Source organism: Corvus cornix, chromosome 1A, assembly GCF_000738735.6.
Source record: "Corvus cornix cornix isolate S_Up_H32 chromosome 1A, ASM73873v5, whole genome shotgun sequence".
Lineage (NCBI taxonomy): Eukaryota > Metazoa > Chordata > Aves > Passeriformes > Corvidae > Corvus > Corvus cornix.
In genome coordinates, this window is record NC_047057.1 from 52,927,505 (window position 1) to 52,945,363 (window position 17,859).

Sequence of the window (17,859 nt, forward strand, 5' to 3'; positions counted from 1 at the left end):
CAGCAGGGACACAGAGAGACCAAGGATGGGGAAAGATGCCTGGACCCTCTTGCTTCCTTCGGGGCTTCTTACAAAATAGAAGCAATTGCCGCAGCTGGAGAGCAAATACAGCACAAAGATACACCACGAATCTTGCAAATATTTTCCATATAAATGTGTCATGTTTAACAAACCCCTCTCCCTGCAACGCTCAAACCCCCACCATGGAAACTGAAAGCACCAGAGATAAGTCATGGACCACAAAGCATGACTGCATGTAAAAAACCAAAATATGGGAAATGGGTAGTAAGGCTCCTCAGAGCACTACAGAGAAGTCGGCCTCACTGTTCTCCTTTCTGACCAGCACAGGATGGTTACATCCAGCTGGTGAAACTCCAGAGCTCAGCTCCATGGAAATATCTGGGCTCATATTCAGCCCTGCACCGCTCCCACTCCAGCACTAAGTACTAATGCATGTTTGATTAGGCAGCAGGAGATGTGTCTGCTCCTTCCAGAAGTGACCACAGGCTCTTGGCAATAACACTGAGTACTTGCTCCGGCCCTCACCGCACGCCGCAGTCGTTCACTGCCCTGCCAAGGGAAGGCGTCCTGCCAGATGGAGTACTCAAAATCAAGCGAGGAACAATAATTTTAAATAATCAGTATTTCAAGTGCTATAACAAAGAGGACGTGTATTAAGGCGACCTCAGAGAAGGGAAAACCTATTAAAGCAAATGCTGAAAGTGATTTTTCAAATAGCCCTGCCCTTTTCACTTCTGCACAGGGAAGTCTGAAGAAATCTTACAAAACCGGAGGCTCAGCTTTATTCACCCCTATATTTCCTCTGGTTCCAGTGGCATTATTTCCACAGATAGGAACTACAGGTGAGAGTATTTTCTAATTTTTAAAAAATTTTTTTGTGCATCCTAACCACTCTTGGACATGAATTAGGCCTTCCACAATAGGAAGGCTGGATGACAAATCATGAAATTAAAAATAATTTAGAAAAAAAAAGAAAATTCTGGATTCTTGTCATTTCCCTTCTGGTTTTTTTCATACTTTGGAAATAACAGAACAAAAAGTGACAAACATGCTCACAGAGCGACCCAAACTTGAAAAGAAACAAAATGCCATCCAAAGGCAAATGGCAAAATTCCCAGTAACATCATTATAACATTCATTATCCCAGAATTTCGTCTTATATGCTCTTCTGCAACTAATACAGAAGTATTTCAATTAAGATATCATATTATATACCATTTACAACTACGCACACAATGAGACCCTCAAATGCTGCTTTTGAGATGCAGACCTCATAGTGAAACAACAGCCAGGCCCCATGTACAGATCAGAGCTTGGCTCACACATACACTGCAATACATACTCTGGGATGTAAATGTGGAGCCCAGCCTGACAAACCAGCTTGCATTTGCATCACCACAATACCCATCCTAAAAATTCATATCCACCTCTTTCTAAGCACCAGCCGCTCCTCTCATCTCTGCACTGGGGATGCCTGCTTTAGGGCTGGCAGGGTGTGGCAGGGAAACAGCAGAGTGTGCCCCAGCACACAGCTGCAGACATGTTTTACTAGAGGGTTTGCTGGGCTTTTGACAGGAGATGAATTTCTTTTCTTGGTCAGCAGTCTGTCCCCTGCGCTGGGCACCCTGCCTGCCAGCTTCAGGGGCATCTCCTTCTCACCTTACATCAGACCCTGAGTCAGGACAGGGCCACAGGTGTGCCCCCCCTGCCCATCCCTGGAGCAGGGACAAGAGCAGCACAGTTGGCACTTGCCACATCCCTGGCCAGGGCAGCCCGGAGGTCGCTCCTGTGCCCCGTTACTCAGTGCAGCTGGAGCCCAGCATCTTTAATGACTTCTCCTTTCTACACACTACTCTATTCATTTTCCACTTCCCCAATCACAGCTGTTGAGCCCTATTAACACATAGGGAAAAAAAAACACATTTAAACCCAAACCTGCTAGGCCAGAAATAGAAGTTCTCATTTTCTTTTCCAAAACATGAAATAGCTGAGCAACAACGAAAGGAAAAGGAAATCTCTCCCAAGTGCACATCTGGAACCAATTTGCTGTCTGTAGCCACTGGGTGTCACTTTTGATATATATTGGTTCAGCCACGCAGCAGTTCGGGGAGAGAAGCGGATTTCAAGGATGTGATCCTAAAGCGAACCAGACTGCTCCGCAGCCTCTCGCACGCAGGCTGTAATTAGCAATTAGCCAGCCGGGCTGATTTATTAACAAAACATCCTCACCACGACACTAAGCACCGTGCAGAGGCTCTTACCTCTCAGTCTGCAGCGTGACTTTCGACGGCTCCACGTTGGGGTTTTCCCACTCCATCTGTGGACAGTGCATGAAGTAGCAGAGGGTGTAGAGAGCCTCTGGCTCCCAGTAGAACGATCCCTGCTTCTGGTGCATTGGTGTCCCATTCCCGTGCTGCTTGGCATTGAGGGGCTGCAGGTGATGCATCGCTCGAGACACCAGGTCACCTGCAAAAAAGCAAGAGCCAGGTGAGTGCCAGGCTTTTCAGCCACCTCCCCTGCGTTTGCAAACTGAAAGGCACATTGGCTGGTCTTCCCTTCCATTTGACTTCACACATGCAAACAGTAGAGGGTAGGAGAGGATCCTGGGTGCTACTTATCACCAAGCTGAACTTTTCCTGGTGGTTTACCTGGTGTGGTGTGACATAGCCAGGCTGCAGACAAGCCCACAAAGGCCTGCAGGAGATGTGTTTCTGCAAAGATGGTGTGGTGGGCAGCACCAGGCTGGCCCATCTCAGCACCACCACGAGAGCTGGCACACTGAGCCAGGATCACAGTTACCTACTTAGCAGCCTTTGGAGGACGCCAAAACCGCACGGCCCCAAAAAATGACCATGCAGAGTGGCACCAAAAGCTGCATGCCGCTGGTCAGAGAGGGGCAGTGAAATCCAGCCCCTTGGAATGAGGAAGAAGGCAGTCAGATGCACAAATGCACAAAGTACTGCAGGAGGATGCGAATGAGCATGTGGGTGAAGAAAAAAGGGGAAAAATATTCTTAAAAGACAATATAAAAAAAATGTGCAACCAAAATTAGTTTTTAAGTCCAAGCTAGGCCTGGAAAACTTCCCGTTAGCAGAAAAACAAAACCTATGAAGTAGGCTCGCCCAGCCCCCCAGGTTTCCAGAGCACAGAAAATGGCCAAAGAGGAAGATGCTCATTGTCCCTCCTGCACCAACACAGTTTGGGGCGCTCCCTCACAAGGCAGATACGAGAATCCAGCCACAACATGCGGACTGGGATCAGCAAAGCCAGCAAGTGAAATTAGCAGGCAAATATATGGGCAAGCAGCAGTGCAGTCTCTTAGCACAACACTGATTGTAACTAATTAACTAAAGCATCTCTCTCTGAGGCAGTGAATTTTATGTTTCTTGACTAGTGACCACTCTATCAAAGGCAGGGAAACAATTGTGGTTATAAACTGCCTTTTTTCACATGTTCAAATCATTCTGAGAGTGCTTTGGGGGGAAATAATGATCTCAAATCAAATAAGTTGGTTTGTTTTAAATGAAAATCTGAGCAAGAGCCCTTTGGGTCATTCTTAAGCTATACAAAAGCAAGTGATGAGAAAAAGAGGACATAATTTTCCAGTATTAAGAAGAAGTCACGCACTTTGTCTTACTTGCTTTTCCCAAGGGACCACTGAGCACTGAAACTTGGAAAGAGAAGTTTAAAATGTACACCAAGGTAGGAGCATAAAACCAGCCAGGGGAGGATAAATAATGAACTCCTGGGCAAAATTCAAGGAGAACCACTCTGACCATGCGCGTGGCTGAACTACAGGTTTTTGCAAAGTCCCACCCCTCTGAACACGGCACATCACCTCTCTCCAGCCTGACTCACACAGAAAATGCTGCTGCTGCAGTGATAATGTGTACCAGGGAGAATAGAAATGTCTCGCTTAAAAATCTCAGCCCAGTCCTCCAAAAACGTAGCCTTAAAACCATGAAGAGAAGAAAACCGCTGGCATAAGGAAACTGCAGAGTCCATGATTTCAGGGTTTTGACACAATTTTTTGCTTCACTCTGCAATATTCTTCTGATTCAAAGCCTTAATTTAAAAATAGCTTCTGTCTTTTCCCTCTGCCAGGAAATTGCCATGATAGGACCAATCTTGCAGCTTTGCATGTTCATAATTTCCAAGAGAAACTATGCATGTGGAAAGTATGCTGGATCAGGTCTGCAGAAGAAACAGATGTGCCTCTGAGATGACTCCCCAGTCCTGCACGAGGCTATCTGCAGGAAAGTTTGGGACCTCCTTCACTCAGCCCACTCTAGTCACAGCAGACGTACACTGCCAAGTCTAGCACAGGCCAATTTAACTGCCAGGAGCCTCGTTGATAGTAAATTAATCTCTTTTTCTCCAGAAGGAAAAAAAAAAAAAAAAGGCATGGAAGTGCTGGCTGCAACATCCAGATTTAACAGTAATAGTAAAGGCAGAGAAAAGGGAGACACACACTAAATTCAGCCTTTTCAGACCCAAGCTATTACAGCACTGAAGCATGTGGGTAAAGTTAAGCACACAGCCAGTCTTATTTCAGTGGATTGAGACAGCAGGCACTAGAGAATGCCTCTGACTTCTGTAATGAATGATGAATAAAAATTAAGATGCAATTTAGGCCCAGATTCTGGCAGCAGCATTACTTCATCCCACTCATCCCTGAGCACTGGGGTGATGTGACCTCAGTGACACACCCAGGACCAGAGGAAGCTGCACGGTGAATAAGAAAGGAAAGTAGCAGCAAGAATGACGTGGGCAGGACAGGCAGCCAAGCATCACTGCTGATGCAAGGCTGGAGGAACACAAGCCTTGCTGAAAGGCAAAGCTCCGATCCCTATCAGTATGACCAGGAGTTCATCCTTTTATGCTGTATTTCCTCCACTGCTTCCTAAAAAACCCAAAACAATTCATACCAATTCAGTAAAGCTGAATCAATGCTTTTTATGTTTAAGCCTCATTTAATTACTTTATACCAAGAACTGATTTGCTTAGATCTTTCTTTTGCCTTTGCTATGCTATCTCTGGTCACATTTGAAATAATTTTTATACTAACAATTATTGTAATGTTTCTTTATCAATAAGTTGACTTATTTCTTTGGGTCAACTCAAAGCTTAAAAAATCAATACCTGTAAAACACTGAGCTTCACAGAGAACAGTAAGGAAGCATAAAAAGCCCCACTATATTGGTACCCGACAGGCAGAGTTGTGGAGGCAGGACAGGAATCACTGCTCTGTTTTGTTCCACAGCGTAACCTCGAACAATCCGATACATGCCCTAGTGCCCTTTGCCTCCTTCAGCCGCATCCAGTTACAGCAACAATTCTCCAGGGCAGAGACCGTGCCTTTGCGTATCTGTGCTCCAGGATCAGTGCCAAGAAGGCACGGGGAATCTGACAGGCACATGCACACACTGCATGGTAGCACTTAGGCCAACTCTGTACAATGTAGCACAGTGCAGTATCTGGTTCTAGGTGTGTGTGTTGTCTTGAACCCCTACCAGATTTTGCTCCTTCTATTGTTCCTTCTTTGCTAATACACTTTTGCTTCTCCATTTCCTTCCTAAGAATGTACCAAGAGCTGAGACTGTCTTTGCTTCCAAGGCACCCCAAAGCCCACAGACATGAAACCAGCCCAATGATGGCACTCACTGGCCTGCTCTCCAGCAATCAGCCAACTCCAGTCTCATCTGGGAAACCCAAACTACACATGTTCTCCTTGCCAGCTGTAAAAGCTGTGTTATATCTGAACAACCAGGGCAACCTTGAATTTATGGCCAAGCACAGAACGATAAGCCCCCTTCACAAGTCTGTGCTATCCCTTCATCAGTGTCAGCCACCTCTGCTCTTCAGGGCTGTGCTCAGCACAGAAAGGCTCTGCAAGGGCACATTACCTGCTCACAGCATTGCTGGCTTTTCTGCATCTTGTTTGGCCCTGAAAATGTGTCTCGGCTGTATCAGGTGAACACATCTGAAAAGCTGATAAATTCCTCATTGCATCATTTCCAAAAAGAATACATCTAAAATAAAATTCCCAGCAGCTGTGTTGACCTTCTAACTCCATGAATGAGGTTCCTGAAGGCTGTGGCATCATGACCCAAGGGGTTTGGCAGGGATCCCTGCTTTGCCGTCCTCTGATCAAATTCTCACCCTGTACCACCACCTGCAGAACAGACTGGGGAGCTGATCCGCCTGACAAGAGAGCTTGCCAATTTTATTTTGTTTTAAAATTAAGCTCAATGAAAACTTCCATAATTTATGCAACATAAGCCAAGTGAGCCAACGCACAAACTGCTTTGCAGGCACAGCCAGGGAGATGAAAACACCACATTGTGCAGGGTAAACACAAGGAAAACGAAAAAGAACAGCAAAGCGGGGGGACATTTCAGGACACTTTTGTTGCCAAAGCTGGAAAGCCAGAACTAGAGGACAGGCTCCCAGAGGGCAGCAAAGGCAGAGGCAAGCTCCAGGCTGGGACGGCCTTGTAGCCCTGATTCCGGATGGGGAAGGGCTCCAGGAATGCAGCTCCACACCAGAGCTTGTCAGCCCAGAGGAGAAAGGCCGTGCTTTGCACACCAGCTACCAAAACCCATGAAACCACCTCTGCACCGCAGTGTGTGCAGAGCTACCACTGCAGCTGCCAGCATTTCATCCTTCCCATGACTAAAGCAGGGCTCACCCACTGCTGCTGCTGTCAGTGCAGCATGGTCGCTGAATGCAAGGTCCACATACGTTTGATTTAAAGACTGAAAATATTATGTAATGCGCCTGCTGTGACACGGGCCTGCTTTAAGGCAATACTGAATATTTAAGGAACAGCTTCACTGACTTCAAGCCAAAAATATGATGTGACAGGGAAAGTAAAGCTGCTCCCATCTGCATGGGGGTGCAATACAACACACAGCATGCAAGTGGGCAGCTTCAGCCTGAGCCCTCTCTGCAGTGACCAGCGAAGCCTTTTTCTTTAAAACTGTGTTTGGCTTCAGTAAAAGCTATTATCACTGCTTTTACCATGTTAGAGCCAATGTTTAAAGAATAACACATCTGTTTCCAATTTTGCAGGGGGGGGGGAACAGAGGAAGGCAAAAAAGAAGGAAGAGAAAGAAAATGACAAATACCCAATGCCCATGTCTGAGAAGCTTCCTGTGGGATTTTTTGATCTGTCATGATGGACCTGATGATGCTATCCTGCCTGCCTAGGAGCAGGCTAACTACTTTCAGACTGATAAACTGCCAGAGCCAAAACCATTCAGCTGCATGTATGCCTGCAGAGCCACAAGCCTGAGGTGAATGACATGGACAGATCCTCACACAGCCACTCCTTATGACACCTACCTCATGTTTTTCTTGTCCCAAAAGCATGTTCCAAAACTACCAGAACAACTCAGCAATGATGTCTTTGCACACCGAAAATGAGCCACACAGTTCTTTGACCTGTGTCTTTCCTTCAAAACCCAGGGGAGAGAGAGGAGCATCTGTTTCCACCGCAGCTGTCTTCCCATCTGGTGCCCTACTGGGGCACTGTGTGAAGAAGCAGGAGACCATGTTTCTAGCATGACAGCATTGTGCAGGCAGCACCCATCAGTTTGATAATGCTGGTCTGGTCATCCTTTCAGCTGTCCTTAACTCCTATGTGTGTAGTCTGCACTTGGGAATCATGCCCTGCACTGGGGCATGTTGATAGCAGCAGGGTTACTGCTTTGCTGTGCTACCTGGGTGAATACTTCCTCCTGCAAAGAGCAGGCCAGAGCCATATACAGGAGTTGTGTCTGTCTGTCAGAGCCCTTAACAACCTCCTGTGTTCTGTCCAGACCATGAAAAGAAGGAGTGTGCGTCAGGGAGCTGCATTCTAGATGCCAACTTCATGTCATGGTCAGTAGATTCCCCCCTTACAAGCATGTGAGCCAGGTGCAAAACTCATTTTCTTGACCTAGATTCATTTCACACTTCTGTATAAAAGTCTTGGATCTGTGGTTTTGCTCACAACCAGCTCTGGGGAGACTGTATTGAAAACATGAAATTATAACCCTGACAATAAACCATGGTCTATTTAATCAGACTGCTAGCTGGTAGCCACAGCCATTCTGCATCCTTCCTAAAGCGTAGCTAAGTCTCTTTTCCTTTCTACCTCCTGTTGCCTCTGGTTTCTGCACCAAAGTGACACATTGGTGCAAATTTACAGCAGTACACACCTGCCAGCACATCACTGTGGGTGAATACGAGCAGTTGAGCTGTGTCTCCAGTACCAGGTCAGCCTCAGCCACCCGAGCCTTCCCTACACTCTCAATTCCAGCTGCACTGTTCCACCACGTTCCTCTGCCTCTGGTGGTACATCAACCTCCATCTTTCAAAAGTCAGCTGAGCCAAAATTGCTCAAGCAAAACCTGTCCTCAAATGATTTATTGTGAGGTTTTCTACTGTTAACTCAACACTACTCATCTATACCAGGAAAGGAGTGCGCACAGAGATAGGGTGGCTGCACACTAGGAAGTGTGCAGAATGTATTTCACTATGTGCGTGCACTGAGCACAAAGTATCTTCAAACATAAAAGTTAAGTTGTTCTTGGCACACAGTATATTCTAGATTTTATTCCAGCTGCCTCAGGCTGTGGGTATGCTTGGGGTGCCATAAGCCACAGTCAGTGGGGCATCCAATGTGCAACAAATTCATCAGTGAGCTCACCCTGCAGAAACCTCCCTAGCTCTGCCATTTCTGCTGTCCCATGCTGTGCCCCTGTCTGCTACCACAGGCAACCTCTTCTTCTCCTAAAAGCCATTCGTCTCTTCTACACAAGAGCAAAAGAAGGAACTGTGGTCCCAGATTCAGAATTGAGAAGACAGGACCAGGATGCAAGCAGCCCATTTCCTGGCAGTGGCTTCCCTCTGGCCTCCTACAGATCATTCAATCTTTTTATCTTCACTTACCCCACCATCACAAGAAGCTTCTATTTATATTACAGAGTAAGTGTTTGCATGCAATTTAGTGTTTGCAAAGCCTTTGAAGACTGATAAATTAGGGATTGAATATATCCCATAAAAAAGCCACAATAATAATTAAACCCTCTCAAGTTCACATACCTATTATAACAACACTTACACGTTTAGAATCTCCAATCCACCGTGGCAAGCGTGATGTTTGTGTCTGATTCCCCTTAAGCCACTTCAAACAAAACAAGCTTTGACTCAGATGAGCTAATCATGTGCCAACCTAATGCAGAGCCTTCCCTCTGCAGAACACTACTGCCTTACGGACCACTATTCCTGGATTTTCTTTGGCTTCACATAGACCCATGTCCTCAAATGGAACTTAAGAGTGCCCATGGCTGAGCAGGCCAGGTAGGAGTGCTCACTCTGACTTGACCAATTGCCCGTGCTCTGCACAGCAGGGACAAGCAGGACTGCAAGGAAAAGCAAATGCCATTTGAATCCCAAGTGTGCTGTGATGCAGGGGTTCAGAGAGAACAGGAGTCTGTACCTCAAATGTGGTGTACATGGGGAGTTCTGAGTTCTGAGGGAGTTCACAATGGTGTATTGTGGAAGGCTGGTGGAAGGTTGGAGCTCCAGCACTCCCCACCCACCACGGCGATGCCTTTTACCTCTAAGCATCAAACCTGAGTGGGCTTAAACACAGGAGGAACAAAACCACCCTGGGCTTGTCCCCAAGAAAGGCAAAGGTGGCTGAGTCTCACCCATGGAGACAGCCAGGGAGCCCCCAAAGGAGCACAGAGGACCCAGACAAGCAACAAGACAAGCTGCCCCTGTTACCCAAGACAGAAATCCACCCCCTTGGTCTACAGGGCAGTCAAAGGGAAGATAAAGCCTGAGTAGGGTGTAACCTGATATTTTCAAATTGTCCTCTCCACTCAACTGGTAAATAAATGTATTGTTTTATGGCTTATGATAGTGGGTATCTCAGGGGGAACAGAAGAAAAGCAGGTTTAACAGTCCCAAAATATTTGGGACTATTAAGTAACCCACAACCCTTCTTGGGCACAGATGCAGACAGTGAATGGAGGCTGTGGTCCATCACTCAGAGAGGGCAGCAAGGAGAACAGGGTAGCAGATAGGGAAGCCTGCAACTCAGGCAGCCTTTAACAGAGGCAAGAAAATACCTAGCATTTAAGCACTGCATTCATCTCTCTTCTGTTCTCTGCTGGACGGGTTTCTCTGTTGAGGAGCATCTCAACAGCTTCTAACTTTGACACACAAATTGGATGATGTGTGGATATCAGCAAGAAGGAACTGCAAACCCAGAAAGCGGGTGAGCGAGGACCTAGAGATCTTGTGCAATCACCCAGTGGAGGGCCCTTGAAAACTGGGAAAAGCATCACCGTATCTGGAGAGGTGACACACAGGCTGTCAGTCTATGGCCAAACCCCATGCTGAAGGGAGTACTGATGCATGCAGCAGCTACCTAAAAACAGAGGCTAGACAAAGTAAGAAAATAAAAGTAGGTATTCATTTGAAGGGCCTTCAAAGGCACACCCTGGGCAGTCAAAAGGCTACACCCAAGATGGACTCCAGGTAACGGGTTCTTCACACTTTTGTAAGTTTGGTCCATTTGCATATCAGGCTCAATTCTCCAATTATAACTTCAGTTAATGGTGTAATTACCCCAAGTTTGCCCCTCCTCTTCAGAGGCTTTTAGTTTACACATTCTGGGGCCTGGGACAGTCAAAGTGTCCTTGGAAAGCAAATCTATAGAGGCTTTGTTATGTCTAACCAGCGTGAGAGAACAGCAGCTAACAGGCCGCACAAAACTTCAGAGTTACACACTAGGCAGCACAGGATTTGAAAAATATAAAAGTTAAAACCTAAGGCATCAGCACCACCATCTGAATTGCAGGTTTTGGCTAGTACCTCTGCTTAGCTCAGCACTGTGCTCCATGAACCAAACCATCCACAGGGAATAAGCTCCGTCTTACTCTACGGTGCTGCTTAGTCTGAGAAATACATCTGACAAACAGGGCTTTTGTTCTGGCAGTAAATCAGCACTTTTGAAAGCACTCCTTCAGATGCCACCCCTCCAGCAAGCACCTTCACCCCGGCATTTGCTTCTAAGCCTAGGTTTAACCTCTTATTTAGAGCACATGAATCAATTTGTATGGCTCCTGCAGCCCTCCTTCCTGTTGGCTGCAGAGGATTGAGACTAGATGAAAAGGCAAGGGGGGGGATGCCAACTTTCATCATCTCTTCAGCTGGGGCTATGAGGAGAAATGAAAAACAGTATCAGTATGTGCAATCACATTCCTACTTACACTTGAGCAGTAACCCCTCTTTCATCCCTAAAAGGGTGCTAAGATCCACTGGGAGGCTGTTATTTTGGAAATACATACATTCAGCACTGTGGATGCAAAGAGACGATGATGTGTAATAAAAAGGGGATGAAGGGTGGCATTTTTCCAATGGCAAAAAGGAAAACCTTGCTGAGACCTGGGCAGTGACAGTGAGGAAATATCAGCTGGAACATCATATCTGGGGACTGCTCTAAGTTAAACACCATTCAAAAGCAAAAAACCTCTGATATCAGCAGTGTTAAGTCACACCTTCAGATTATCACACCTTAAAATAAAAATGATTATTCATTGTGGTTAACATTCAGAGTGATACCACCACCAGTCACTGTGGTTTGCACAAGTCTGGGTGGCAAACTTCTCACCCAGGAAAGCCATAGGAGACTGGCCATATCTGCACCCAAAACAAGCCCCCAACAGTTTTTTGATCTAGCCTGAAGATGTACACTAAGACATGCTTTGGATGACATCCTAAGCCATGGTTTATCTCCCTGTGCTGCTTGAGACACACAGCCTTCTACAGCCCTACGAACACACCTCAGCACAGGGTGGTTGTCCCAGGTCAGACACTAACACCTTACAGTCTTCACCCCAAGGCAGTGAGGGACAAGTATTTCTTGGTGCCAGGATTAGTGGTGCCTAAGTCTCTGCTCTGCCTTCTCATCACCTACATGCACACACAAGCAAAAGAGGGTCCTCCTTAACCCAGAAAAACAGCAACGACCTTCAGTTATGAGCCTCATTCCTTCTGCATTTGGTCTGCAAGCCAGCAGCAGTATTTTTAGATAGATGATGAATAGGTGTCTTGGAGCATTATGCAGTCAAATATAACATAAATGTTTGTGGATTGCAAACATGCATATAAAGAAGTTAGGAAAAATATTCAAAGGTCAAAACGCACTATCTTGGGATCTCTCCACAGCCAAAGCTTTCCCTAATGTTCCTGTCTTTTTCTATTCAGTCTACTTATTTTTTCCCATCTGAAAGGGGGAGAAATGAAAGAGAAGAACTAGAAATCTAGGAAAACCCCAAAAACTTTCTGACAAAACCCCAAACAGATCTATTCCCCTTCTCCTCTAGGTCTGGTCTAGAAATACAGGAAACTTCAAGGAAAAAAAAAATGAGGAAAAAAAAAATAAAAAAACCCAAAGTTCTGTGAAATATTTTCTCTAAGACTCAACAGTGAAATACTGTCAGGCTACTGTTTAAAATCCTATTATTTTTGCTGTGCTTCAGTTCTTCCCAATGTTCTCTATATAATAAGCATTTCAAATGAAATTACATTATTTTAAAACACACTGTAGTAGGGAATTACAACTCCTGAATACTAAACATAGGCCAGATTTATTGTTGTTCCTTAACTTTCTGCCATCTTCATTATATTTTAATGAATAAGGTTTCACATTAATTTTTTTAAACCTTTGCCTTGGAATCACGCATTACTGCTGTAATTGTGGTGCAGAATTAGGTGTCTATTTACATTCTCCTCCTAAGTCCTGGAGATGAAACCTCCCTTTGATTTTTTTTTCCCCTAAGTCAGCAACATCATCTCTTCTTCCTACTTTCTGGAGGGCACCCCTGGGCCAGTGGCACTGCCTCACCTGGCCACTGCCAGCAAGGCGGTGTCCCAGCAAGGCCCAGTGCCTGCTAAGCCTGGAGATGAGAGCAGAAGCACCAGGCAAGCACCATTTGGCAGGACCAGAGCAGCATCCATGAGTCCAGCTGCACCTGTCTGACCAGGAGGACTCCTCAATGGCAGCATCACCAGATGCCCCCCCCCGCCCCCCTCTGGTCTTCTCTGCCATGCCACCTTTCCCCAATTTTCTCCTGCCTTCTGTCACGCCCAGGGAGATGGCAGCTCACCCCAATGGTCTTTTCTAACGCACTGACAGGACACATGAAAAAACAAAGGGTGCAGACACACAATGGCCATCATGGGTGGGGCAAGGTGAAGGTACCACACGATACAAGGTTTTTCACCTTGTGAATCTCTTCTTCACCTAGGACAGACTGTAAAGAAATTAAGAAGACCTGAGCTGAAATACAGGTGCTGTACAGGCCTCATTTACAAGCTGTTGTCTTCCAGGGGACAGATTTGATTCCCTGGTGTCAAAGCCTCCAGCAGCTCAGCAGCTGGTCACACTGCTCCGTGCAAGGACGCTGCGGAGAACTGAAAGCAGGGGAAGCCTTTCCTCTCCACGAAGACACTTGTTAATTCTAGTTATTCCACGTACTTACAATACTTTAATTATTCATGTCAATAAACTATAGGAAATCTCATTCAAATAGAACTGCTTTTTTAAATATTATTTTTCCTGAGATAAAATAAATTGCTTTATTGCAAGATCAGTCTGTGCCCTTGTTTTTTGTGCTCTTTTGAAGAGAACAGAAATGAAATCTTGGCTCCTGGGATATTGCAAGCTGATGGGACAATGCAGACACATGCCTGGGGACTGCCTGCTCTGCTGGTCCACAGGCCAAGCTTCTGCCCTTGTCATCCACTTCTGGTTGCCACCTCCTCCTCCTCATGATCCTCTCCACAAGTGCTATCCTCTTAATTCCCTCCTCTCCAGAGTGTCTCCCTCATTACCTTTATTCACCCCTCAAAAGCAGGCACTGTTCCCTATCTAATCTTTCCCTCATACATCACTTTCTCCATGGCAATGCTTGTCATATCCTCTCTCTTCTCCACAACGTCCATCCCCCTCACACCACCAGGGCAACAATAAATCCTCCTTTGCCTTCTGCTTTCATGCCTTGATGATCCCCAGGTGTTCCCCCCACCTTCTCCCCCCTGCTCTGCATTTCTGCCCCACGCTGCCGTTCCCCACCCACCCTCCATGGCAGAGGTTTTGCTGTAACCTATGGCTCACAGCCACTGCTGATGCCAGAGAGACACACAAGCACTGAAAAAAGAGCAAGCCTACTTGTATCCCCTCACTGCTCCATTTTCCTCCCATTTCATGATTTCTCCTCCAAACTCAGAGGTTTTTGCCCAGCAACATGCTGCAACTCCCCCCACGTTTCACAGCTCGGTTTTGAGCTCTGCACCGGCACTGCTCCACAGCACAGATTTCTACCCAACTGAACATACCAAGCCTTGCAAGCTTTTCCAGTTACTGCTCCTCACACTGCTGCTTCCCTGACATGCATCTACTTGCAGCGGCCAGGGAGGATCCCTCAAATTGGCCACAGGGCTTTTTGGAGGGCTACCAGCCTGCTGGATGTGCCAGCCTCTCCGACAGCTGCATCCAACTCCCACTGACGTGCTCTGTTCTTCCAACTGGCCACCCTGAAGAGTGTTTTGCCTGTGTTTGCAGTCAACAGATGTACAGAAGGCAAACCCCACCAACCAAGCATTTGAATCTAAGGTAGGATGCTTAGAGGTGATAGAGTTCAAACTGTTAAATGGGATGGGGTGCTCTAAGGACTCTGCCTGTTTGGGTTGAGTATAAAAGTCCAAGAAAAATCCAGAATAAAAAACCCACCCACCCTGAAATACTCAGAAATTATTTATTTATTAAATCCCAACCATATGAACTGTAAGAAAGAGAGCTGTATCATGCATAATTTAGTTGGCACACAGACAGTACTGTTGTGTGTTTCACGCACGTGAAATAAATGAGCATAAATTACTTAATTTGAGTAACACCGAACACCTGATTCCAGAGATGGAGCAACACTTCACACTAAGGCTCTTGGCTTGTTGACACTGCACCAGAGCAAATTAAAATTAGCAAGCTGAAAACAGAAATTCATCTTGTGTCTTGTAGACAAACATCCATGGTGCATTCACATGGCTCACGAACCGGAGGAAACTGAACCATGATGATACGGTAGAGCTACAGAGGAGACTCCCATTGCTACAGAAAGTGCCAAAAAATGAACAAGAGATCCCTATACATGTTCTTTACGATGCTGGCAACAGCAGTAGGTTGGGTAGCCTATATCTTTATGGATGCAAGCCTATATCTTCATGAATTTGGGTATTTTTAATTTCTCCCCAAAATTTCATAACTGACCTCAGGAAAAGAATACTCAACAGTATTTCTCACAAACCTCAGAAAAAACCCCACTTTTTTTGTCTGAATGATTCTGTTTTCCCACACATAGCTTCCTGTATCTAACTAGACCACAAACATGTGATTGGAATGCTTCTCTCTTAAGAAAAAAGTAGTTTAAATAAAGTGCTTCTGGTAACTTTATCTCCATGTCACATAAAGATGCATATGGCCCTTGCCTCCTACCATTTATTTGTGCCAAAAGCAAAGTTTTCAGATTTTGACAAATATCACAGATTCCCATATTTCTCAAAAAGTGCTTTGATTAACAGCAAATAATTTATCTTCCAGGAGTCAATTCCTCTGGTGCAGGTTTGAGTTGTAGGGCTGGAGAAGGCAAGGCAGGTAAAGGACCTTCTCTAAGAGAGGTGGAAGGAGCTCTGCCTTAAACGTGTGACAGTATTTCCTTTACTTACTACAGCCTTCAGCTTTCTGCCTGCCCATCATAAAAGACATGCCACTGAAAGGAGACAGGACACCAATACAACAGACATTTGCAAGTCTGGCCAGGCTTGGGAAGATGAAATAAAGCATCTTTAGCCTTTAAAACTGAGAGCAATGTATGCAAACAAGCCGTAGGTACTGCTACGAATCCACACAACCCTTCTTTCCTCCTATAGCTTCAGCTTCCGAACTAACAAAGGAGCATGAACACAGCTAGATCTGCCCAACATCCCCTTCAACATTACACAGCCCCCTCACCTCTCCTCAGCAGAACCAGGCAATGCACTTAGCTTTGCTTTACTTTGAGGAAAGAAATCCAAACATTCTCAACAGCCTCGTACTTACTGAGTTCAGCAATGCTCCCCACGCGTGTGGCAAGTAGAGACTGCTCGATGGTCCTTAGCTCCGACTGGCTGAACATCTGCACCTCCCCAGGCTTGTTTGACCTTTGCTGGTCCTTGTGAAGGTTCAAGCTGTCCGGCAGGCAGAGAACACCTACAGTGGATAAAAAGAAAGGAGAAGTCCGATGTAACTTCAGCCATTATGGTAACTTTGCTGCCACCACCACATTGTTTTGGGGACATTCCAAGACACAGCCTGCGTGTGCAGAGCTCAAAGACAACCAACATCTGTAACACAATGTCACAGACAACTCATGCAGAAGTGGCCCTTGTTAGCCCTTCTGAATATCTTCAAACTGATTACGATGTCACCTCGGGATAAATCTTACAGAAAAACCTAGGAGGATTGCTCAAGGAGGAGTTCAAGAGGGTTCCAAGGAAGCCGCCAAGAAACTACTCCAAACCTATACAAAATTATTAGAAAATGGTATCTAAGAGTATCTCAAAATTCCTAAAGACTGGCTTTAAAATTATATATGAGACAGACAACACATTTACAGGATTTTCCTGCAAGGGGATTTCACTGTAAATTGCCAAAATAAGGGACAGCATCAAGATGCTGTAAGTGTCATTGATGGATGATTGAATTTCTTTTGTAAATACAGCTCCCAGCAATTGAACTGCTTGGGCTTCAAAAGCCCATTATGCAGAAGCCCCTAGAGCAGTGAATTTTTATGGTGCAGGGCAAAAGTAAAGCTACTGACATAAAATGATTTACATACACATTCATTCAGGCACAAAAGTCACATTCTGCCATGACATGTAAACCCTCAGGAATAGATGGAGGGCATATATTTATTCACCAAAATCACTGTCATGCTAAAAACCAGAACTTATTTATTACAAGAGCAAACACTGTATTACCATCCTTGGGTAACAGCTTCATTGGTCCAGCTTGGGGAGCAAGCTCTCCTCCCTTCCCAGGCTCTGTGTACAGTCAGTGGTGCCTATGCTTTTCACAGCATCACCTTCCCAATCTCTCTGGGACATACACAGGTGGAGAGCCACTGGAGGCAGTGGAATTGTACCTCTTTATGATGATTAAATTTCATCTTATCTCCAAATATTACCTTTGAAAAGAAGACAGAGCAGGAAATGTATTTCTTCCATTAGTTTTTACTACTCCTTCCTTTACCTACAGAGAGTTGGTTCTGCCCTTATAGGCCAAGCAGACTTTGCAAAATGCATTAAGGACGAGGTACATATTTAGTGTTTTTCTTCAAGGGAAGAACTTGCTTAGTTTCCCAGCTCAGTAAATATGACATCTAATTCTACTGACCAGTAATTCTGTCAACAGATTGACAGAACTGTCAAATGCTTTGCAGCACTGCAAGACCAGGAAACACACCTCAAAGGAGATGCTTCTCAGACATCTTGTTAGCTTCACCAAACTGCCTTGGATTCCCCTCCTCACATCCATCTCCTCCCTGCAACCAATTTGGTCTACAAGTTATATTTGTAGCACAGACCTAAAAACATCCATCCTGGGAGGAGACAGCTGACACAGGTTCAATGGGCCCAGCCAAAAGTGAAAAGCAGGGGTATACAGTGGGAAAACCAAAAGTCTTGTCCACCATGGCCATGAGACAGCAACCTAAGCTAGGATCATCCTCTGCACACAGCAGC

The 17,859-nt window shown here is 45.6% G+C and overlaps 1 protein-coding gene across 2 annotated transcripts in view; it reads right to left on the reverse strand.

Annotated features, from left to right (window-relative positions):
• BTBD11 (BTB domain containing 11) overlaps positions 1–17,859 on the reverse strand; it is a 177,713-nt gene that overhangs the window by 65,587 nt on the left and 94,267 nt on the right. For both annotated transcript variants that reach the window (XM_039570362.1, XM_039570361.1), the window contains exons 2-3: positions 16,178–16,327; positions 2,283–2,487 (exon numbers count right to left, since the gene is read on the reverse strand). In XM_039570362.1, coding sequence (XP_039426296.1) covers positions 2,283–2,487; positions 16,178–16,327 — 355 coding nt within the window. The remainder of the gene's footprint in view (positions 1–2,282; positions 2,488–16,177; positions 16,328–17,859) is intronic.